Source organism: Procambarus clarkii, chromosome 20 (assembly GCF_040958095.1).
Source record: "Procambarus clarkii isolate CNS0578487 chromosome 20, FALCON_Pclarkii_2.0, whole genome shotgun sequence".
Lineage (NCBI taxonomy): Eukaryota > Metazoa > Arthropoda > Malacostraca > Decapoda > Cambaridae > Procambarus > Procambarus clarkii.
The window spans coordinates 25,079,254-25,104,528 of NC_091169.1; the positions used below are offsets into that span (position 1 = coordinate 25,079,254).

The window sequence follows — 25,275 nt, forward strand, 5'->3', positions numbered from 1 at the left end:
GGGTGAACTCTAGAGTAGTAGCAGTGTAGGGCACTGAGGACGCGGCCAGGCGCGCACTCTGGGGGCGCCACGACGCTGTCAACACCACCCGTAGCCCTTCCTCTTATCTGCTTTACTTCACGAGGTCAATATACTGCCTCTCTCTTCCTCTCTTCCTCTCTTCTTCTCTCTCTCTCTCTCTCTCTCTCTCTCTCTCTCTCTCTCTCTCTCTCTCTCTCTCTCTCTCTCTTAGAGAGAGAGAGTACTCTCAATGTACTCACTTAGAGTGAGTACATTGTCCAGGAGGTGGTGGTGGTGGTGGAGGAGCAGGAGGGTGGTGGTGGTGGTGGAGCAGGAGGTTGGTGGTGGTGGTGGTGGTGGAACAGGAGGGTGGTGGTGGTGGTGGAGCAGGAGGGTGGTGGTGGTGGTGGTGGAGCAGGAGGGTGGTGGTGGTGGAGGAGCAGGAGGGTGGTGGTGGTGGTGGAGCAGGAGGGTGGTGGTGGTGGAGGAGGAGGGTGGTGGTGGTGGAGGAGCAGGAGGGTGGTGGTGGTGGAGGAGCAGGAGGGTGGTGGTGGTGGTGGAGCAGGAGGGTGGTGGTGGTGGTGGAGCAGGAGGGTGGTGGTGGTGGAGCAGGAGGGTGGTGGTGGTGGTGGAGCAGGAGGGTGGTGGTGGTGGAGGAGCAGGAGGGTGGTGGTGGTGGTGGAGCAGGAGGGTGGTGGTGGTGGAGGAGGAGGGTGGTGGTGGTGGAGGAGCAGGAGGGTGGTGGTGGTGGTGGAGCAGGAGGGTGGTGGTGGTGGTGGAGCAGGAGAGTGGTGGTGGTGGAGCAGGAGGGTGGTGGTGGTGGTGGAGCAGGAGGGTGGTGGTGGTGGAGCAGGAGGGTGGTGGTGGTGGTGGAGCAGGAGGGTGGTGGTGGTGGTGGAGGAGCAGGAGGGTGGTGGTGGTGGTGGAGGAGCAGGAGGATGATTGTGGTGGTGGAGCAGGAGGGTGGTGGTGGTGGAGGAGCAGGAGGGTGGTGGTGGAGCAGGAGGGTGGTGGTGGTGGTGGAGGAGCAGGAGGGTGGTGGTGGTGGTGTTGGAGCAGGAGGGTGGTGGTGGTGGTGGAGGAGCAGGAGGGTGGTGGTGGTGGTGTTGGAGCAGGAGGGTGGTGGTGGTGGTGGAGGAGCAGGAGGGTGGTGGTGGAGGAGCAGGAGGGTGGTGGTGGTGGTGTTGGAGCAGGAGGGTGGTGGTGGTGGTGGAGGAGCAGGAGGGTGGTGGTGGAGGAGCAGGAGGGTGGTGGTGGTGGTGGAGGAGCAGGAGGGTGGTGGTGGTGGTGGTGGAGCAGGAGGGTGGTGGTGGTGGTGGTGGAGCAGGAGGGTGGTGGTGGAGGAGCCAGGCAGGAAGTGAACACCACCACACCATTACCTCCTCCATCACCACAATAACTGTTCTTACCCTTCACTAACTCCTGTGTTTTGAACGCCTATTTATTTTTTATAATAATAAAGTGGAAATTGATTGATAAAGCCCGTGCTGGAGCACCGGTACACTCCCTCTTTACTGAGAGGCTGTCTCTGGCGGTGTTGGAGACTCCTCCACACCCTCCACAGTGTACCCGCACCCTCCACAGTGTACCCACACCCTCCACAGTGTACCCGCACCCTCCACAGTGTACCCGCACCCTCCACAGTGTACCCGCACCCTCCATAGTGTACCCACACCCTCCACAGTGTACCCACACCCTCCACAGTGTACCCACACCCTCCACAGTGTACCCACACCCTCCACAGTGTACCCACACCCTCCACAGTGTACCCACACCCTCCACAGTGTACCCACACCCTCCACAGTGTACCCACACCCTCCACAGTGTACCCACACCCTCCACAGTGTACCCACACCCTTCACAGTGTACCCACACCCTCCACAGTGTACCCACACCCTCCACAGTGTACCCACACCCTCCACAGTGTACCCACACCCTCCACAGTGTACCCGCACCCTCCACAGTGTACCCGCACCCTCCACAGTGTACCCGCACCCTCCACAGTGTACCCACACCCTTCACAGTGTACCCACACCCTCCACAGTGTACCCACACCCTCCTGCCACTCTGGGTAAGACATCTCGCTTATTTTGGGCCGAGAACAGCAATCGTCTTCAATTGTAGATGACAGTCAGACGAGGCACGAGGTGACCATTGTGGTCCACAGCCTTCTTCACTCTCACTACTCTCCCCACCCCTCACACACACACACACACACACACACACACACACACACACACACACACACACACACACACACACACACACACACAAATACTGGGGGCCTGGTAGCCTGGTGGATAGAGCGCAGGACTCGTAATTCTGTGGCGCGGGTTCGATTCCCGCTCGAGGCAGAAACAAATGTGCAAAGTTTCTTTCACCATGAATGCCCCTGTTACCTAGCAGTAAATAGGTACCTGGGAGTTAGTGAGCTGTCACGGGCTGCTTCTTGGTGTGTGTGTGTGTGTGGTGTAGAGAAAAAAAGTAGTTAGTAAACAGTTGATTGACAGTTGAGAGGCGGGACCAAAGAGCCAGAGCTCAACCCCCGCAAACACAACTAGGTGAATACAACCCTCCCTCCTCCCTCCACTCCCACACATGGAAGCCCAAACGCTTCGGTCCACTCCATAAACACGCAGCCTCACAGTACATAATTACTAGATGAAATACTTATCGGAAATCCCTTAAAAATAAATAAAAAAAATGTATAAAATAAAAATCAATAAATAATAATTGTAACAATAATAATGAAGATCGAGAAACTGAACAACATATCGAAACTTATTCAATATTTCCCCATTTGCAAACCTTTTTCCTTAACCTTGCCCATCCCTTCCTCCTTTCCTCACGGGCTCACCATAGCCCGTGCTACTTGGAACAATCCAGCTGGAACTACCAGTTGCCTGTTGCCTGCACACACTGTAAGTTTGTGTTGCCTGCACACACTGTAAGTTTGTGTTGCCTGCACACGCTGTAAGTTTGTGTTGCCTGCACACGCTGTAAGTTTGTGTTGCCTGCACTCGCTGTAAGTTTGTGTTGCCTGCACACGCTGTAAGTTTGTGTTGCCTGCACACGCTGTAAGTTTGTGTTGCCTGCACACGCTGTAAGTTTGTGTTGCCTGCACACGCTGTAAGTTTGTGTTGCCTGCACACACTGTAAGTTTGTGTTGCCTGCATACGCTGTAAGTTTGTGTTGCCTGCATACGCTGTAAGTTTGTGTTGTCTGCACACTGCAAGTTTGTGTTGCCTGCACACACTGAAAGTTTTTGTTGCCTGCACACACAAAGTTTGTGTTGCCTGCACACACTGTGTTGTCTGCACACACTGTGTTGCCTGCACACACTGTAAGTTTGTGTTGTCTGCACACACTAAGTTTGTGTTGCCTGCACACACTGTAAGTTTGTGTTGTCTGCACACACTGTGTTGCCTGCACATACTGTAAGTTTGTGTTGCCTGCACACACTGTAAGTTTGTGTTGCCTGCACACACTGTAAGTTTGTGATGCCTGCACACACTGTAAGTTTGTGTTGCCTGCACACGCTGTAAGTTTGTGTTGCCTGCACACGCTGTAAGTTTGTGTTGCCTGCACATGCTGTAAGTTTGTGTTGCCTGCACACACTGTAAGCTTGTGTTGCCTGCACACACTGTAAGTTTGTGTTGCCTGCACACACTGTAAGCTTGTGTTGCCTGCACACACTAAGTTTGTGTTGCCTGCACACACTGTAAGTTTGTGTTGTCTGCACACACTGTGTTGCCTGCACACACTGTGTTGCCTGCACACACTGTATGTTTGTGTTGCCTGCACACACTAAGTTTGTGTTGCCTGCACACACTGTGTTGCCTGCACACGCTGTAAGTTTGTGTTGCCTGCACACGCTGTAAGTTTGTGTTGCCTGCACACGCTGTAAGTTTGTGTTGCCTGCACATGCTGTAAGTTTATGTTGCCTGCACACACTGCAAGTTTGTGTTGCCTGCACACACTGCAAGTTTGTGTTGCCTGCACACATTGTAAGCTTGTGTTGCCTGCACACATTGTAAGCTTGTGTTGCCTGCACATACTGTAAGTTTGTGTTGCCTGCACATACTGTAAGTTTGTGTTGCCTGCACACACTGTAAGCTTGTGTTGCCTGCACATACTGTAAGTTTGTGTTGCCTGCACACACTGTAAGCTTGTGTTGCCTGCACATACTGTAAGTTTGTGTTGCCTGCACACACTATAAGCTTGTGTTGCCTGCACACTGTAAGTTTGTGTTGCCTGCACACACTATAAGTTTGTGTTGCCTGCACACACTGTAAGTCTGTGTTGCCTGCACACTGTAAGTTTGTGTTGCCTGCACACACTGTAAGTCTGTGTTGCCTGCACACACTATAAGCTTGTGTTGCCTGCATGTCCCTCACACTTGCTTGTCCCAATACCTAAGCTACAGTGCTGTAAGCAGGTCACTGCCCTTGTAACTGTAACACGTTAAGCTGTAACTAGTAAATAACGAAAGTAAACTGTTATTCAGATCCTGAAGCCATTATGTAACGCTGTAACCTTTATATAAACTAAGGTAAACCAAGCAAACCTCTCAGGACTGTTGATGTATTGGTTACCAAACTCTGTAACACGCTCGTTAGACTGTAACTTGAGGAGCTAAACCAATTTTGGGGTTCAGTTTCTGAGTGGCTCTGTGAGCCTTCCCTTCTACCACTCACAGGATGGGTATGGGGTCCACTACCACTCACAGGATGGGTATGGGGTCCACTACCACTCACAGGATGGGTATGGGGTCCACTACCACTCACAGGATGGGTATGGGGTCCACTACCACTCACAGGATGGGTATGGGGGTCCACTACCACTCACAGGATGGGTATGGGGGTCCACTACCACTCACAGGATGGGTATGGGGTCCACTACCACTCACAGGATGGGTATGGGGTCCACTACCACTCACAGGATGGGTATGGGGTCCACTACCACTCACAGGATGGGTATGGGGGTCCACTACCACTCACAGGATGGGTATGGGGTCCACTACCACTCACAGGATGGGTATGGGGTCCACTACCACTCACAGGATGGGTATGGGGTCCACTACCACTCACAGGATGGGTATGGGGGTCCACTACCACTCACAGGATGGGTATGGTGGTCCACTACCACTCACAGGATGGGTATGGTGGTCCACTACCACTCACAGGATGGGGTTAATGTTTCATAATAAATACATTTAACTAAAAGCACAACTCTGGCAGATCTTAGGTCCGTGTCACCGATGCTAGCGGTGACAGGGTGACAGGGTGACAGGTGTGTCAGGTGTATGTAAAGATTACATAGAAATCAGTGGCACATATATCGACCCCTGTAGCAAGGGTTCATCAGGATATGAGAACATCTGTCAATCGAATGAACCCCTGTACAGCTTACCTGGGTTGATGGTGGGTTGACCGCAGTGGCTACCATGTGTATGTGTCACATACACATCCGCTGACACACACACACACCTGTGTACCACATATGTGTGCACCTATGTGAGACTTACCGTGTTGTACTGGAGGCTGCAAGTAGGAAAACAGAGGCAGGTTCCCGGAGAGAGAGCCGGCGTGTTACATCACACTGATATCCTGTTGTAACCCAGGCTGGCAGCAGCTGGTGGTGAGCCACTGGCGTGGTGCTGGTTCGAGGCTGCCTCCTGTCACCCCGGGTGACTCCATTTCCCCTGTGTGTTACACCTCAGTGAGTCGCATCTGCTTAAATGTCACCTTAGGTGACTATACAGCTTCCTCACGTCACTTCTGGCGGCTCTCATCTCCATCATGTCAGACGCAGGGAAGCTGGAAGCCTGGGATGAAGCTCCTGGGCTCCGGCTCCGTCACCCACAGATCTGGTTCACTCGGGAATCACTAAAAAAATAAACCTTTCGTGACGAGGATGACCAAGTTGCTTCAGGGTGTCGAACCAGGAGCCACAAATCCGTCCGCACGATGTGTTCAACACCTCACAATTTGCACACGCTACCACCCCCCCCCCGACCCACCCCTCCTCGAACCAAAGGCGTCACAAAGGCGCGTGACGGTGGTCCTGGCCGCGTGCAGGCCCATAGTTCCCTGCATGCGTGACACACCCGCATCAACACGCAGGTAACAGGTGTATGCGGGGGTGTGTGTGTGTGTGTATACTTGTCAGCCCTCGCCGCCCGCTCGCTACTGCTGCCGCAACGCAACTGAGCGACCCAACCAGCGTCAGTAGTTGGCGGGGACCACAGCGGAGGCAGCAGCAGCAGCAGCAGCAGCAGCAGGAGGCTCGCACAGACATGAGGGGGTTGTGAGGGAGCAGCACCACTACTTCCCCTCACACATTCAGGCGTGAGGGGAACACAAGACTCATGTGAGGGAAGACTTCCCTGCCACACACACCACAGGTGCCCCACACACACACCACAGGTGCCACACACACACACCACAGGTGCCTCACACACCACAGGTGCCACAGACAGTGGGGACAAGCTTACATGGAATAGAGGAACGGAGATATAAGTGTTAACTGTCCTATCTTCCTCAGTTGGCTTCTCCCATATTCCTTGTAATTCTCTCTTATTCGTGCCAACCTGCGGAGGAGGACGGAGAGGGGGGGGGGGGGGAGGTGGAGGTTCCATGGGGTTGGTGCCGGCACTGCCAGGGTCTTATATTGCGTAATATTTACTTCACCCCTACCCTGGACCCCCACACCCACCCCACCCAGGTCGACACCCCGCCCAGGTCGACACCACACCCAGGTCGACACCCCGCCCAGGTCGACACCACACCCAGGTCGACACCACACCCAGGTCGACACCACACCCAGGTCGACACCACACCCAGGTCGACACCCCGCCCAGGTCGACACCACACCCAGGTCGACACCCCGCCCAGGTCGACACCACACCCAGGTCGACACCACACCCAGGTCGACACCACACCCAGGTCGACACCACACCCAGGTCGACACCACACCCAGGTCGACACCCCGCCCAGGTCGACACCCCACCCAGGTCGACACCCCGCCCAGGTCGACACCCCACCCAGGTCGACACCACACCCAGGTCGACATAACCCCCAACAACACCTTACCACAACACCGTTCATGAACAACTAACGAAAATAGCAAAACTTCAACGCATCTCATCACATCAGATTATTTAAGTGTGTCTCAGTCAGTGAGGAGCTCTGTCACCAGGAACTGGTGCAGTGATATATTTTGGGGTCGATGAGGAGGGGGAGGAGGGGGGGGGGGGTTCATGGCTCCAACCCCATACCCCCTGACCCCCACCACCCTCCCCATCACCACCACCACCCTCCCCATCACCACCACACTCCCCATCACCACCACCACCCTCCCCACCACCACCACCCTCCCCATCACCACCAAAAGTGGGAGCTGGAAACGCGAATAAGTTTAAGAAAAGTCGATATCCTATCGACTATCCTATCCGATAAACTATCGATATCCTCCCCCACCCCCCCAAGGTCAAGGGCAGAACTCTTGCTATCACTGTCATTGCCACCTATGTAAGGTCAAATTGCTGACATAGGTCACCAAGGTCATCATTAGGCCTCCAAACATGATAAGCTAACAGGTTTACAAGAGATGAATGACATTAGAGTGATGGAAGCAGTTGATATACTAGATATACCTCTATCTTGCCCCCCACTGGGCAGAAATACTTCGACAACGACCAATACTCAAGCAATCATAAGGTCTAACGTGACCAAAGAGGGGGACACATCAGTAGACCAGTAAGGTCAAAGGTCAGGCCACACGACACACCAATGATTGACAGCCCCCCAACACTCCCGTCTTGGGGTAATAACCAGGCAATTCTTAATTATCAAGTGTAATCACTTCAGTTGTTGATGTCTGCAGTTCGGCCAGTGCTGCACTGGAGGGGGGGGGGATGAGGGAGGGTTAAGGGGGAGGTGGTGATGGTGGAGGTAGTGAGGGAGGACTCTCCCGCACTCTCCCTCACACACTCATCAAAGCAGGTTAATGCGCCAACATGTCCTCATGTTAAATGGAATTTCCCCTCGCCAGTCGCACCATCTTCATTGTTCCCACAATTCATTGAGGGATCACTACTCCAGGAGCGCTGCTACAACCCTCCAACAACCTGGACTAAACAACCACCCCCCAACAACCTGGACTAAACAACCACCCTCCAACAACCTGGACTAAACAACCACCCTCCAACAACCTGGACTAAACAACCACCCTCCAACAACCTGGACTAAACAACCACCCTCCAACAACCTGAACTAAACAACCACCCTCCAACAACCTGGACTAAACAACCACCCTCCAACAACCTGGACTAAACAACCACCCTCCAACAACCTGGACTAAACAACCACCCCCCAACAACCTGGACTAAACAACCACCCTCCAACAACCTGAACTAAACAACCACCCTCCAACAACCTGGACTAAACAACCACCCTCCAACAACCTGGACTAAACAACCACCCTCCAACAACCTGGACTAAACAACCACCCCCCAACAACCTGGACTAAACAACCACCCTCCAACAACCTGAACTAAACAACCACCCTCCAACAACCTGGACTAAACAACCACCCTCCAACAACCTGGACTAAACAACCACCCTCCAACAACCTGGACTAAACAACCACCCTCCAACAACCTGGACTAAACAACCACCCTCCAACAACCTGGACTAAACAACCACCCCCCAACAACCTGGACTAAACAACCACCCTCCAACAACCTGAACTAAACAACCACCCTCCAACAACCTGGACTAAACAACCACCCCCCAACAACCTGGACTAAACAACCACCCTCCAACAACCTGAACTAAACAACCACCCTCCAACAACCTGGACTAAACAACCACCCTCCAACAACCTGAACTAAACAACCACCCTCCAACAACTTGGACTAAACAACCACCCTCCAACAACTTGGACTAAACAACCACCCTCCAACAACCTGGACTAAACAACCAGGGAGTCGTTATACCCTTCATGCAGTAACGCTGCCTCCTTATTAAATATAATAAACATTATTGATGTATTTTGTTGTATTTTCTAGATGACATTGTGGACCAGGTGTAGGGTGTGGCGTGTAGGGTGTGGTGTAGGGTGCGGACCAACCGGGCTGTGGTGGGTATGTGGGCCTGCGGGCCGCTCCAAGCAACAGCCTGGTGGACCAAACTCTCACAAGTCAAGCCTGACCTCGGGCCGGGCTTGGGGAAGTAGAAGAACTCCCAGAACCCCATCAAGCAGGAACCCTCTCAGTCTTCATCGACTACACAACACTCCGTCAAAAAACGAGACGTTTCACTGAGACTGACAGCACCGTAATACTGACGTATTACCTGCATTGGTCTCGATAGGTCAGATGCGTTAGACATTTCTCATTGGGCGAAACAGTTGACATATTTCAAGAGCGTGAAAAGGAGAGAACTTAGAGGACCTGACGAAGGTGTTGGTAGTGTGGTGGAGCACAGGTCAAGTCCCTGTTGACAAGGTCAGGGCGCAGGTCAGGTCCCTGTTGACAAGGTCAGGGCGCAGGTCAGGTCCCTGTTGACAAGGACAGGGCGCAGGTCAGGTCCCTGTTGACAAGGTCAGGGCGCAGGTCAGGTCCCTGTTGACAAGGTCAGGGCGCAGATCAAATTCCTATTGACAAGGTCAGGGCGCAGATCAAATTCCTATTGACAAGGTCAGGGCGCAGATCAAGTCCCTGTTGACAAGGACAAAGCACAGGTCAAGTCCCTGTTGACAAGGTCAAAGCACAGGCCAAGTCCCTGTTGACAAGGTCAGGGTGCATGTCAAGTCCCTATTGACAAGATCAGGGCGCAGATCAAGTCCCTGTTGACAAGGTCAGGGCACAGATCAAGTCCCTGTTGACAAGGTCATGGCGCAAATCAAGTCCCTGTTGACAAGGTCAGGGCGCAGATCAAGTCCCTGTTGACAAGGTCAGGGCACAGATCAGGTCCCTGTTGACAAGGTCATGGCGCAAATCAAGTCCCTGTTGACAACGTCAAAGCACAGGTCAAGTCCCTGTTGACAAGGTCAGGGCAAAGGTCAAGTCCCTGCTGACCTCGGCGAGGTCATGAGGCAGGAGGTGGGGGGGGGGTGAGGGGCAGTAGTCACACCACAGATCAATAAAGGAGTTCGGGAGGTGGTAGTGGAGGCGCCTGCTGCAGCTGTCCCCCCCATCACTGTGGGGGAGACACTGAGGGCCACCACCAACAGTTTGGGGGAGTACGTTTCTGGTTAGGCAAAACAGTTGCATTTCTTACGGAGCGGCGAATTGAGAAAACGATCAGCTGCTTAATATGGGAACTCCTGTGAGGTACTCCTGCAACCTAGTCACCTGTCTACTAGGGTTAACTAGTTTGCAATTGCAAAGTTTCAGCAACAAATGTGTTGTTCAGTCATGCAGGTGATGGGGAAGGTGCGTGTGGAGTGGTAGGTGGTGTTGTGGAGGGTTGTGGTGGTGGGGTGTGGTGTGGTGGGGTGTAGTGTGGTAGTTTGTGGTGTGGTAGTTTGGTGTGTGGTAGTTTGGTGTGAGGTAGTTTGGTATGAGGTAGTTTGGTGTGAGGTAGTTTGGTGTGAGGTAGTTTGGTGTGAGGTAGTTTGGTGTGAGGTAGTTTGGTGTGAGGTAGTTTGCATCACCGTTTCCCAATTACGTTTTCTGTCGTTTCTCTAAACTAATTAACGTACTGGGATTGTGTACAAACTCAGTTATAAATACTCAAACATTTATTTAATCTGAATCTGCAAATTATTAAGGATTTCTAACATCTATATTTTGTTGCAAAGGACGCAAGATATTTGAAAGAACGATTGGCAACTTCACGATAGGCTCATGCAAGCCTACTCCAGAAATTCCTAATTTCCACTTGATGAAACATCAAAGTCAAATCATTTGAAGTATCAACAAATTGCAAGGATAATTGCAGTGCTAATTCACCTCCACTTCAAGATACCAAAGTGAATTGTAATTATATGTTTATGTTCAAAGAGTTTTTTGAAACATTAATTGAAAAACTAGGCATAATTTAAGTCAATTTATGCTGCAGTTAATATTTTGTCTCATCTCTCTCTCTCTCTCTCTCTCTCTCTCTCTCTCTCTCTCTCTCTCTCTCTCTCTCTCTCTCTCTCTCTCTCTCTCTCTCTCTCTCTTACACATACAAATACATCACAGAACCCCCTCTGTGATAAGAGGAACCTCTCGTTCGAAACCTCATAGTAAAGGTCATTGTCCGGATGTCATAGGTAGAGCACATGATCCAGATGCCACAGATACCTACCTACCATGTGGCTATGGGGCTGAGGCGGGGCAGCCTCCACGCCCCGCAGAGGTCAAACTGTGGGAGAGTGTGGCATTAGCGGACGACGCAGTGAGGGTAATGTAGGTCACGGGCTCTGGAGCCCAAACCTGCCAGCAGTGTCCGTGGCCGGTTGCAGGCTGCACCAGAGGAGAGGCAGCCGTGTGAGTGTGCAGTGTGAGAGGTGTGAGGCGTGGCGTGGGGAGAGAGAGGGAGGGGGGAGAGAGAGAGAGGGGGAGGGGATAGAGAGAGTGGGGGCAGCCCAAAATGCAGGAGGACGGAGAATTGGGAGCGCGCGCTGCAGTGTTGAACCCCCAATGCCCCCTACTGCACCCCCTCCCCATCACCCCCCCCCCTCCCCTCACTCCACCATGACGCAAGAGAACTTTCCGGACACAAGAGGGGGCCACATACAGGGGGGAAGGGCCCCCCCCTCCCCTCAAACCCACACCCAAAACACACACACGCACACACCATACACACAAGTGGGTGAGTGCACTCAGGCACTCACAAAACACGACAGGTGAGTACATCTACACTACCCTCCATCCCCACCTCCCTCCACCATCAAATGTATTACATTTGCCAGGTGGGAGGAGTTAAGTGTGTATACGTGGCTAGCGGAGTTGGCAGAGTACAGCTTCAGCTCTTGGACCCCGCCTGCCGTGTAATATCTTATTATGAGGCAGGGGGGCAGTGTGTGAACCTCAATTGTCTTTCATCTAAGTCATTACTGCTTGCTCACTCATACTCACTCATGCACATCTCGGTGGGTCAGCTGAGTATCCTGGTGGCTTACTCACATCTCAGGGGAACATTCTATCTCAGTCAATACAATTGTCCACCATGGCCTTGTAGCTCTGGATATTACAGGCACATCTGTCCAGACATGACTTTAAACCTCTGGACATTACAGGTGTTCGTGTCCAAGAATGAAACCATGACCTGCTGGCAAAACAGGTTCTCGAGGAAGTCTTAAATACACCATCCATCAACTCACTCAAAGGGTGTCATCATATACCTCAGAGAAATGCGGTTGCCTGCTTGTGGTACTATGTTTATTAGATAAACACACTACACCTCATATTATTGACCTTCAAGTGCTGATGACTACACCGTAACGGTGCTTGTGCAACACAGAAGTGCACACTACCGCGAGGTTCATTAACCATCACTTACAGGAAAATATCTACATTGGGTAGTTAATTACAGATTACCTTTACTGCCGAAGAAAAGCAATGAGCATCATCAGACACCATGGGATAACTGCTGCGGTTATCGTGATAAGCAGAGACTCATCGGTAGAGTAGATATCGATTTCCAACGACAGTGAAGAGACATGTGATAACTCTTGCAAGGAGAAAAGCAACACTGCCATCAAGTCATGCACAGGTGTGGAGGTTGCAAAACACCGTGCCACCCAAACTGTGAACCACATTCACAGTCACGCACACTACTGCGCCAACACACGCCAGACACCACTAAGCTGGTCACACCAAGCAGGCAGCTCCAGACTGTCAGTATACGACTAACTACCCCCCATACTATCACCAATTAGTCCCCGTCTCACCTCAACATCCTGGTTCGCTCGTTACAAAGAGACTGATCCTGGAAGCACCCGGACTCCTGCGTGTCATGGCTGTTGATGATTAACTCCAGTAATTGGATGGTAATTGCTTCTGTGTATACACTGTAGCTACTGTGACTCTTGGTCTTATACATACACTGTAGCTACTGTGACTCTTGGTCTTATACATACACTGTAGCTACTGTGACTCTTGGTCTTATATATACACTGTAGCTACTGTGACTCTTGGTCTTATACATACACTGTAGCTACTGTGACTCTTGGTCTTATATATACACTGTAGCTACTGTGACTCTTGGTCTTATACAAACACTGTAGCTACTGTGAACATTGTAATATCTTGTCTGTATCTTATACATATATCATTATTTATATTAATGATAATGCCTCGGGCCGGGCTTGGGGAGTAGAAGAACTCCCAGAACCCCATCAACCAGGTATCAACCAGGTATTATTATATCGCTTTTATTAATTAACTAGTGATGTTATTATTTTGAGTATACTTGGAGATGAGTCTCCAGGTATACTCTCCAGGTATACTCTCCAGGTATATTAGACTCTGGGGATGAGTCTACCCTCCGGGCCCGGGGCCGAGGCTTGTCTTGTAATGTGTTGTAGTTCACCACGATTGGGCAACATTAGTTCACATTCTGAACTCTGCATGAACATCAAAGGTACAGACAAATGTTGATGTTGTGACCTTTGTATAGAGGACACCCTGCGTATTATGACCCCCTGTATAGCGGACACCCTGCGTATTATGACCCCCTGTATAGCGGCCCCTGCGTATTGCGACCACCAAGATAGACCTGACAGCGGTTAAAGAAGGGTTATAATACCCGGTAACTTCCAAGAAAGGACACCAGGGTTTAACGACCTCAATATACGGTGATTACCGGCCTCATGTTGACCCCGGTATTGTGACCTCGTGTTGACCCCGGTATTGTGACCTCGTGTTGACCCCGGTATTGTGACTTCGTGTTGACCCCGGTAATGTGACCTCGTGTTGACCCCGGTATTGTGACCTCGTGTTGACCCCGGTATTGTGACCTCGTGTTGACCCCGGTATTGTGACCTCGTATTGACCCCGGTATTGTGACCTCGTGTTGACCCCGGCATTGTGACCTCGTCCCGCACCAGGACCTGTTTCTGAGTGTTAGGCTTAACCTGTTTGAAGCCTTAGGAGTGTACTGGATATACAACTGTATTCACCTAGTTGTGTTTGCGGGGGTTGAGCTCTGGCTCTTTGGTCCCGCCTCTCAACCGTCAATCAACAGGTGTATAGATTCCTGAGCCTATTGGGCTCTATCATATCTACATTTGAAACTGTGTATGGAGTCAGCCTCCACCACATCACTTCCTAATGAATTCCATTTGTCAACCACTCTGACACTATAAAAGTTCTTTCTAATATCTCTGTGGCTCATTTGTGCATGTGTGCGCGCGCTCGTGCGTGCGTCTATACAGATGCTTCCAGGAACAGCCTAATAGAACGGAGGATAACTTAACCCGTGACGAGTTTCAAGAAATCTTCCAGAGCTTGCAGTCCTTTTTATTTTGTATCAAACATACAGGTTACAGGATACAGGTTACAGGGCCGCCTTCTGACTGCTGTCACCAGGCTTGTGAGAGCTGTCCCTTCCCCCAGCTCTTGGTAAGCCTTACCCCTGCTAGTTTCCCCTGGAACACTACTCTCTAAGCGGCTTACAACCAGGTTTTCAATTACTGCTGGGTGAATAGAGGTGACCAGCTATGGGTTGGTCTCCAGTCAGTCCTGTCTTAATGGGGCTCGAACCCACACGAAATTGCTCGCGAGGAGCAAACCGCCATTGTGTTTGCTTAAGGATGTCCTGTTGAAGCTGGTGGCTTTATGAGGGTAGTGAGGTTGGTGGGTTATGAGGGTAGTGAGGTTGGTGGGTTATGAGGGGTTATGAGTGAAGAAAGTTACACCTAGAGATTGTGAGGGAAGGAGATTGTGAAAGCAGTCGGAGGTTCAAGAGGTTCAAGATACGTCAGTGAATCTATAATTAACCACAAGACAGTGTTAGGTTGAGCACTGTTTCGTCCAAGCCAAGCAGCCCACCTAACCCATCAAGGCCGGTGCATAGAAAACGACAATATCACGGTGCTTTAGTTATTCTAGTACGTCGTATTTTGAACGAATTGGTCGATTCGACACAAAAAAATCGACGTATTAGGTGAGAGAACAGGTTGAATATGAGGCGTGAGGTCACAAGATTCATGAGGTAAATATCACAAGTAGAAGGTCTTGTGGTCAAGGTCAAGAATCAGGTCGGGAGTTCGAGCCCAACACATTACCCCACAGTAACTATTCATAGACATATAACGTTCTTGCACCTCCAGATGTTTACAAATGAGATGCAGAATAGGATCTGCATAGGATCAATGTAGGATCAACATTAGGTCAATGTAGGATCAACGGTAGATCAACGTTAGATCAACGTTAGATCAACATTAGATCAACATTAGAACAACGTTAGATCAATGTAGGATCAACGTTAGATCAACGTAGGATCAACATTAGATCAACGTTAGATCAACGTTAGATCAACGTTAGACCACCAGAAAGCACCAATATGTAGTGATGGATCACCAGAAAGTACCAATATGTAGTGATGGACCGCCAGAAAGTACCAATATGTAGTGATGGATCACCAGAAAGTACCAATATGTAGTGATGGATCACCAGAAAGTACCAATATGTAGTGATGGATCACCAGAAAGTACCAATATGTAGTGATGGACCACCAGAAAGTACCAATATGTAGTGATGGACCACCAGAAAGCACCAATATGTAGTGATGGACCACCAGAAAGTACCAATATGTAGTGATGGATCACCAGAAAGTACCAATATGTAGTGATGGATCACCAGAAAGTACCAATATGTAGTGATGGACCGCCAGAAAGTACCAATATGTAGTGATGGATCATCAGAAAGTACCAATATGTAGTGATGGATCACCAGAACGTACCAATATGTAGTAATGGACCACCAGAAAGTACCAATATGTAGTGATGGATCACCAGAAAGTACCAATATGTAGTAATGGACCACCAGAAAGTACCAATATGTAGTGATGGATCACCAGAAAGTACCAATATGTAGTAATGGACCACCAGAAAGTACCAATATGTAGTTATGGACCGCCAGAAACCATTTTTTTTTGTACTGTTGACTTTATAGAGTCAGGAATAAATTAACTGTACAAATATGTCGGCCCTCACCTGGTGGGCCCCTCACCTGGCGAGACCTTCACCTGGGGGCTCCAGGAGTCAACACTGACACACCTGAGCTCTCGCTCCCCCCCCCCCTCACACACCTGCCTGTGTACACATGTTGCTCATCACTCGGAAAATGTTGACCTCTTTTCCCGCCTCCGTTTCAACTCAAGTCACTCTAGTCTATATCATAAATCCAGGTTAGGATACGACTTTTGGGTCGAATGTACGACTTCAGGATGGAATGTACGACCTCAGAGTGAAATGTACGACCTCGGAGTGAAATGTACGACCTCAGAGTGAAATATAAGACCTCGGAGTGAAATGTACGACCTCAGAATGAAATCTACGACCTCAGAGTGAAATGTACGACCTCAGAGTGAAATATTTTCGAACAGGAATGTTGCATTGGATTAGACTTACATGTTTAAGGTGCACCACGTAGTGATTTACATGTTAGTATATCATTAAACAATGAACAGTGACTCATTCGCATGTCAATCACCAACTACTCATACCTGTGACTCACCAAATGTGCTCAAGTCTGTCTGCCTGTCCCTATTCTCTAAAGACACTCACCAAACAGTGGCTAATAGGGGAAGGGGAAGGAGGGGTAGATTTAGCTAATTATTGCCTCTTTTTCACCTAGTGAAAAGAAGAAAGTTGTGGAAGCCACCTCTGTCAACAACTTTCAGGTCAGATTTGACCAAGAAGTTCAATTATAGTGCAACAGGTATATATATATCAGCTCTCAGCCTGAGTGGTATAGAGATCTGGGTCTCACTCCCTTGTAATCACCCGCCAAACACACACCGAAACTACGACGTTGGTACAACGTTCGAACAATTTCTAACACCACCTAACCAGTTATAACAACCAATATAGCAAGTTGTAACAACGTTCTAATACGTCATAAACACGTTAAGCCAAGATGTAACAACTTTATTACAAGTTTTAACAAGCGGAAAATAGAGACAGTTTCGGTTTGTGTTTCCAGGGCAGTGACAGGTAGGTACAGATAGGTACACATTCTTCCCAGGGCAGTGACAGGTAGGTACAGATAGGTACACATTCTACCCAGGGCAGTGACAGGTAGGTACAGATAGGTACACATTCTTCCCAGGGCAGTGACAGGTAGGTACAGATAGGTACACATTCTACCCAGGGCAGTGACAGGTAGGTACAGATAGGTACACATTCTACCCAGGGCAGTGACAGGTAGGTACAGATAGGTACACATTCTACCCAGTGCAGTGACAGGTAGGTACAGATAGGTACACATTCTACCCAGGGCAGTGACAGGTAGGTACAGATAGGTACACATTCTACCCAGGGCAGTGACAGGTAGGTACAGATAGGTACACATTCTACCCAGGGCAGTGACAGGTAGGTACAGATAGGTACACATTCTACCCATTTCCCCACAACGCTTTTGGGGCTTTTTCTGGGAAAGTCATGTGTGTGTCTGGGAGGAACTGTGACTCACCGTTACTGAGTCGCCGGCAGGTCATGTGGACTTCCCTTCTGGTGAGTCATGAGGGAGAAGCCCCACGCCTCAGAGAATGCTTCTTAAAAAAAAAAAACTGGGATCTCGTCTGAATAAGAGAGAGGATCGAACACTTTATTCTGTATTTCTTAGGTCAGCAGCTCTATTTCTGGTGTAATATCACAGCTGATACATTACGTAGCTACAATGTTATTGTTAGTATTGTTACTTTGATGCAATGTTGTAACACTGTATTATTGATTCTTTGAGGCAACGTTGTAATAATGTACCACTGTTACTTTCATGCAACATTGTAAATATGACACTAAAAAGCCCCGAAATCATCTCAAGATAACCTCAAGATAACCTCCCTTCCAAGCCCTATATGGTTATAAGCCCTGACGTTATTGTCTTCAGAAGAAACACTCCACTGGCTTGGGACACACGTGTCTCAAGCTTTGGGCGTGATTTCGTCTGGGTTCGAGACCCAGCCAGGGAAGATTGACTGGGGTGCAAATTCTTAACTTTTTACTCTTGTTCATCAAGCAGTTTCTTGGGTATCTGGTTCTTAGCAGTGTTCCAGGGAAAACTAATAGGGTAAGGGTTACCTTGAGTTATGGAAAGGAAAAGCTCTTTGCCTGCTGACAAGAGTCAGTAGGCGTCAGCTCCTGTATACACCTGAGAGAAGTAATTTCGATAAGAATGTACCAAGACTAAAAAGAGTGCAGAGCAGAAGAGACCACATGAAGGTTGTGTGTGGGACGGACTGCAGGTGTGTGTGTGACTTGGTGAGTCCCACACACACACACACACACACACACACACACACACACACACACACAGGTACAAGGATTACACACACCACTGGACTCAACATTTCTTGACATTGGAACTGCAAACAAACATTCCGCATCTGCATTCAAGTTTTCAAAATGTAAATATGCTACGTAAATCCTTTATTTACACATGACACAGTGATCTTTCATCCAAGCCTCGAAACCAAACATTAAAGATAACATACAGATAACATACAGATGGCTCACAGGATCACTACCTCCACGTTGACCGCTTGGTCAGCCAGCCTGTTGTGTCTGCCAGCTCAAAATCCAACCTCAGGCAATGTAGCGTCAATAACTGTTTCGAATTAGTTAAATTAATAGCGATTGTCATAGTTTATATTGCCTCCCTGGACTGTTAAGAAGCAAACTTATGAGCCTGAAGATGTGTTCACTCTCTTTAGTAAACAAGTACTGTATAAGCCTGATCGGGTACCAGATATTGCTCGGTTCTCTTTCTCTCTCTCCGCTGTCTGTATGTCTCTCTTATTCTCCCTCCATCTCTCACATTCTCCGTTCCTAATTCCTTCCTTCCTTCTCTTCCTCTTATACTCACTTCCTCCAGTCAATTCAGTCTGTGCATAAATTATTGTTTAACTAATGCTAAAATCTATGGACTTGGATCAGAACATTTCACATTGACAGACTTGAGGGAGAGTGAGAGGACGGTGCGCCGCCCAGACGGCCACAGGGACGACCCGGACCCCTGTGACACTCTTAATAACATTACCATTAACACTGCAGACTTTAATGCAGCTATCCTCTCACATCTGGCCTCCAGCCTCAGACACATTCTCTTATATATAGAACTCTACATATATCTAGTTATATCTATTTATCTAGCTATATACCCCCTTGACCCCTTTATTTTCCATCCCCTTGGTCTTTCCCTTCGTCCCTTCCATTCCTCTTCCCCTGTCCCTGTGCCCCCTGCGTCCCCCTCCTCAAGAAACAATGAAACAAATGCATGCATCTCTGAGATTGTTGACCTTTTCCCTTTTATCCTATTGCATTTCTTATCTTATTTTCAAAACAAACTCCACGGAAATCGCTCGACATATTTCACACTAGACTCCATGAAAATGGTCTAGAGTGTCTTTTAATTGGTAATATTTCTTAAAGCATTTAACTTAAAGCTACCCCAACCAGCCTATGTCCATCCCACACCACAAGCTGATCCCCCTCAGAAAATTTGTGTGAGACTAGCCACAAGCGTCTGGCCTCCAACATTGGACAAACAGACAGACGTCCTCTCTTACTCATATAGATTTACTTAAGAAAAAGTCATAATAACAACATGAATTTATTTTAAGTTTGTTATAATATGTAAACGCTTAACTTGGAGATGTTATAGCGACATCTCCAAATTTCACAACATTGGAGATGTTGTGAAATTTATGTAAGGCATTTACACCAAATCTTTCGCACTCTCCTGAGTGCTTTGTCAAGGTCTGAGTGTGTGATTAAGACGAGACGGAAGTCTGATTACCTCTCTTACTTCCTCTCTCTCTCTCTCTCTCTCTCTCTCTCTCTCTATCACTACCTCTCTCTTTTACTGTCTCACTATTTCACTGCCTCTTACATTCTGTCACTATGTGCGTGCGTGTTCGTGCGTGTGCATGAAATTACCTAAATGCAATTACCTAAGTGTAATTTCAGGATGAGAGCTACGCTCGTAGTGTTCCGTCTTCCCAGCACTCTTTGTCATATAACACTTTAAAACAGCGTTGTGTGTGTGTGTGTGTGTGTGTGTGTGTGTGTAATTACCTAAGTGTAGTTACAGGATGAGAGCTACGCTCGTGTCCTGTAACTACACTTAGGTGTGTGTGTGTGTATGCGTGCGCCACTACACAATGAGAGCATCAGGAGCTATCACTGCTGTACAATTCCCGTGAACCACAAAGGTCAAAGGTGTTGGAAAAGCATCAGAGAAGAGGCGTCGTGCGATCACAGTGAATCGTAAATGTCGGAGGTTGCCGAGAGAGGAGTGCCAGCCAGAGTGGCACTAGATGGCACTTGCTGCAGTCTATCTGGATACGCCAGTGGCACGTTCCCACCCACCACCGAGAGGGCGGGTTCCGAACCCACCTAGGGGTTGTTCCAGACTCCTCGACTCAGTACGAGAGTTGAAACCACATACAAAAGTATGATAATTGTATCCATCAACACAGTTTTCTTAAGGAAGAAGCTACTGAGAAGGTCTCGGCACTACATTAATTTTCATACTAAGCTGATTCAAATGTTACTCTCGTCGCAGTCAATAGAAAGGAGAAGGAAATTTGATTATGAATTTTGGTTTTATAAGATAGCCAACACCACCAAAATAATAAATACGTTCCCTGCTCAATTAATGATCAATCACTTTATCCATGTGATAACGGGCATCTATCAGTAGATATCATAAATGCACGCCAGAAAGACAGTGTAGACACTACGTTATTACAATAGTTAACGATGAAAAGCATCACTGAGAGTACTCATGTTATGGGTCTCAGTGTTATACTGATGACTCTGGAGACAGCCCCGTCCTCGTCAACAAAGACCAAATGCTCATTAATCCAACCGCTAAATCCTTTGTTTATGAATGCAAAAACGGTTTACACACGACTGACAGCGGTTGTTACCCGTCCTCAGGCCAGGCTGGTTAATACAGCGTCCGTCCACCAAGACGAACTGATCACCTTTAAGGTGCTGTTTGTTCCCATACATAAGTTAACATTGTTATTCATTAAAGTTCAAAGTGTTGGTGTAACCTATGTGTTCGTAACCTATGCCTAACTATACATAGAACTTTTAAATAATATTAATAAATAAATGAGAACAAATATATTTAATACACAATACATTAAAATTGATGAATACATCGTGAGAGACGGCCGCAGCTTTAACGAGCCTAGTGTGAGGACCGGTTGCAGCTAGCAGGAGGTGGGAGAAGTACCGGACTTGTCTGTAATAGGTATCGTCCCTCGCTCATACATCAGTGAACCACAGTACGACTCAAATACATCTTGAAGGTATATACCGTACCATTAAGTGTATAAAAGACAAAGGCTGTGGACATTTGTACCGTGACTAGCAGAGTGCACCGCTGGTATATTGCACGCACATTGCAGCACCACCCGGATAATACCTATATTCCAGTTAATGTGAGGATCATGGAACAGTATACCATTAGAGATAAGACCTGTGCTTTGAAAAGCACTGTTATTGCACAGAAATAATTCCCTTTTAGGGATACAATTATACCTAGCTATCAGGATAATCATCACAGCTGCCCATCAGAACATTCACCAAAGTGTTCCCCCACAGGGAGGGAGCAGAAGTGAATGCAGTAGTTATTATGCTGAGAGATGCTGATGGCTGAACGCCTTGTGTTGTAGTTACCAACTTCTGCTGCACCACAAAGTTGGGTAAGGTGGAGAACCTTGAACAAATTAGCCTGCCACCAATTCGTTTACCCTGCCACCTATCCCCATACCCTGCCACCACCTTCCCTACCCTGCCACCACCTTCCCTACCCTGCCACCACCTTCCCTACCCTGCCACCACCTCCCCATACCCTACCACCACCTTCCCTACCCTGCCACCACCTTCCCTACCCTGCCACCACCTTCCCTACCCTGCCACCACCTTCCCTACCCTGCCACCACCTTCCCTACCCTGCCACCACCTTCCCTACCCTGCCACCACCTTCCCTACCCTGCCACCACCTTCCATACCCTGCCACAACCTTCCCTACCCTGCCACCACCTTCCCTACCCTGCCACCACCTTCCCTACCCTGCCACCACCTTCCCTACCCTGCCACCACCTTCCCTACCCTGCCACCACCTTCCCTACCCTGCCACCACCTTCCCTACCCTGCCACCACCTTCCCTACCCTGCCACAACCTTCCCTACCCTGCCACCACCTTCCCTACCCTGCCACCACCTTCCCTACCCTGCCACCACCTTCCCTAACCTGCCACCACCTTCCCTACCCTGCCACCACCTTCCCTACCCTGCCACAACCTTCCCTACCCTGCCACCACCTTCCCTACCCTGCCACCACCTTCCCTACCCTGCCACCACCTTCCCTACCCTGCCACCACCTTCCCTACCCTGCCACCACCTTCCCTACCCTGCCACCACCTTCCCTACCCTGCCACCACCTTCCCTACCCTGCCACCACCTTCCCTACCCTGCCACCACCTTCCCTACCCTGCCACAACCTTCCCTACCCTGCCACAACCTTCCCTACCCTGCCACCACCTTCCCTACCCTGCCACCACCTTCCCTACCCTGCCACCACCTTCCCTACCCTGCCACCACCTTCCCTACCCTGCCACCACCTTCCCTACCCTGCCACCACCTTCCCTACCCTGCCACCACCTTCCCTACCCTGCCACCACCTTCCCTACCCTGCCACCACCTTCCCTACCCTGCCACCACCTTCCCAACCCTGCCACCACCTTCCCTACCCTGCCACCACCTTCCCTACCCTGCCACCAGTTCCCCTAACTCTTCCACCATCTCCTTTATTTCACCATTTCCTTCGTTCTATATACTCAAGACTTCTCGCCTTCCTTAGAATATATTAATCAAGTTTTTTGTCAAAAGACGAGGACCATTCTTCTCCCATGGTCTCCCCCTGGTGTATTCTGTCTCCCACAGTGTATTCTGTCTCCCACAGTGTATTCTGTCTCCCACAGTGTATTCTGTCTCCCACAGTGTATTCTGTCTCCCACAGTGTATTCTGTCTCCCACAGTGTATTCTGTCTCCCACAGTGTATTCTGTCTCCCACAGTGTATTCTGTCTCCCACAGTGTATTCTGTCTCCCACAGTGTATTCTGTCTCCCACAGTGTATTCTGTCTCCCACGGTCTATTATGTCAATTCCGTATAAATTATTCCTTCTCTTGTGTTTTGTTCCTCTTTCTTTATGCACAGTCTTCTCATCTCGCAGACCTTAGCATCCTCCCTCTCCCACACCATACCTGCCAGCCTCCCACTCATCCCTCCCACGCCTGTGGTGGGACGAGGCAACAGCATCACAAGAGGAATGCTAAAGGTGAGCGTATGGAGGCGTCTGACTGCCTCTCACACGAGGCAGGCTCGCCTTAGAGGAGCCCGAGGGCGCCATAATGACTCTATAACACCATCCAAATGTAGCAGAGGTGATGCAAAGTGAAATTTACTCTAATAGTTCCTTTAGAAAATTTCCTCTATCATCACAACTTTTATGTAGGAGGAGCTTGGTATGTATGGGTCATAAACAAATCCACAAGGGCCGTGACGAGGATTCGAACCTGCGTCCGGGAGCATCCCAGACACTGTGATGTATGGGTCATGCAATAGGGGTCAGTATACCTCTCGGTGTTGCTACTGTTAGGCCTAGGCTCGGCTACTACTGCTACTACCCCCTAGAGGGGGGGGGGTTATAATCTGATGACGTAGATCCCAGCAAATGTAAACTCTGTATAAGGTAATGTGAATAGTTCAGTTGTAAACTACTCACATACTTTACGTTACTCTGTAACTGAATGTGGAGAGAATTCAGAGGTAATTACAAATGTTCGAGAAATGTGTGTAAATTGTTAATCCAAAATGATGTACAACCAGAAATCTTAGCCAAATACTCAAAGTTTACTTACTGTAATGCATAGACTTGACTTAACCTCCCACCGCCACCCATTAGATGGGTGTGGGAGGCCTGGTCGGCCAACCAGGAGGCCTGGTCGACGACCGGGCCGCGGGGACACTAAGCCCCGGAAGCACCTCAAGGTAACCTCAAGGTAAGGTGTGTGGGGGGGGGGGGCATGATTAGTTGAATAAACTATATGTAAGTTTACATCAGTTTACATCACAGATGTACACTGCACCCCGTAGAGCAGTTTAGATCTGAGGGCTGAGGGACCAATTGGCACCATCTTAGCGAGAGAGCAAGTTCCTAGCCAAGGTCTGTGTTGTGAAACGATTCACTAAAAATATTAATTGTATTTTCCGTTTAGAAAAAAATATTCAAAACGTTTGTGAACAACATTGTTGAAAATAAAAGATCTTTTGGGGAATTTCTAAAAAAACTGACTTTTATTATTAAGAAGTAATTTTTCTTGCATACATGTGCCAAAAAGTTTATTTAAGTTCAAGCTTTTAAGGGAAGAGTCATCGGGTGGAGACGACCGTGTCTGCTCGGCTCCAGATTGTCTGCCTCATGTCTGTACCCTGTGACACAGACTTCAGCAGACACAGACATTAACTGGTAAGTTGGTTCACGACAAGTCTTTACAGGTCAGAAGGCAGCTGTACTTAATAAGTCTAAAGTAATCTGTACCCGACTACACCAAGCTAAATAAAATCCAGACCCCTTTCACCGGAGGGGGGGGGAGGGAGAGAGAGAGAGAGAGAGAGAGAGAGAGAGAGAGAGAGAGAGAGAGAGAGAGAGAGAGAGAGAGAGAGAGAGAGAGAGAGAGAGAGAGAGAGAGAGAGAGAGAGAGGGAGAGAGAGAGAGAGAGAGAGAGAGAGAGAGAGAGAGAGAGAGAGAGAGAGAGAGAGAGAGAGAGAGAGAGAGAGAGAGAGAGAGAGAGAGAGAGAGAGAGAGAGAGAGAGAGAGTGTGTGTGTGTGTGTTCCAGACATGAGAATAGCTTACCCTCTGCTGATGGTAATATGTCCCCACTCCCCAGTTTCCAACAGTGATCATTCACTCTGGAGCGAGTGCTCCGCCTCTTGTCATTCATGGCGCCCAAGGCACTTCTCATTCTCCCCCATCACCCGTTGGTTCTCATCCACCTCCAACCGTTTCTCACTGTTTCCAGAAGCTATTTT

General features: G+C 49.1%; 1 protein-coding gene across 5 annotated transcripts in view; it reads right to left on the reverse strand.

Annotated features, from left to right (window-relative positions):
* Positions 1 to 25,275, reverse strand: part of Polr2H (DNA-directed RNA polymerases I, II, and III subunit Rpb8) — a 293,413-nt gene that overhangs the window by 102,343 nt on the left and 165,795 nt on the right. Inside the window, exon 1 of one of the 5 annotated variants that reach the window (XM_069327768.1) lies at positions 12,536 to 12,560. The exons of 2 other annotated variants lie outside the window; for them this stretch is intronic. Coding sequence is in view for 1 of the 3 variants with exons in the window: in XM_045738074.2 (XP_045594030.2) it covers positions 6,165 to 6,300 (136 nt within the window). In the remaining 2 variants the exon portion in view is untranslated. Of the gene's footprint in view, positions 1 to 5,412; positions 5,471 to 6,164; positions 6,316 to 12,535; positions 12,561 to 25,275 lie in introns of those variants that run through there. 2 more of the 5 variants (XM_045738074.2, XM_045738081.2) reach the window with 2 other exon arrangements.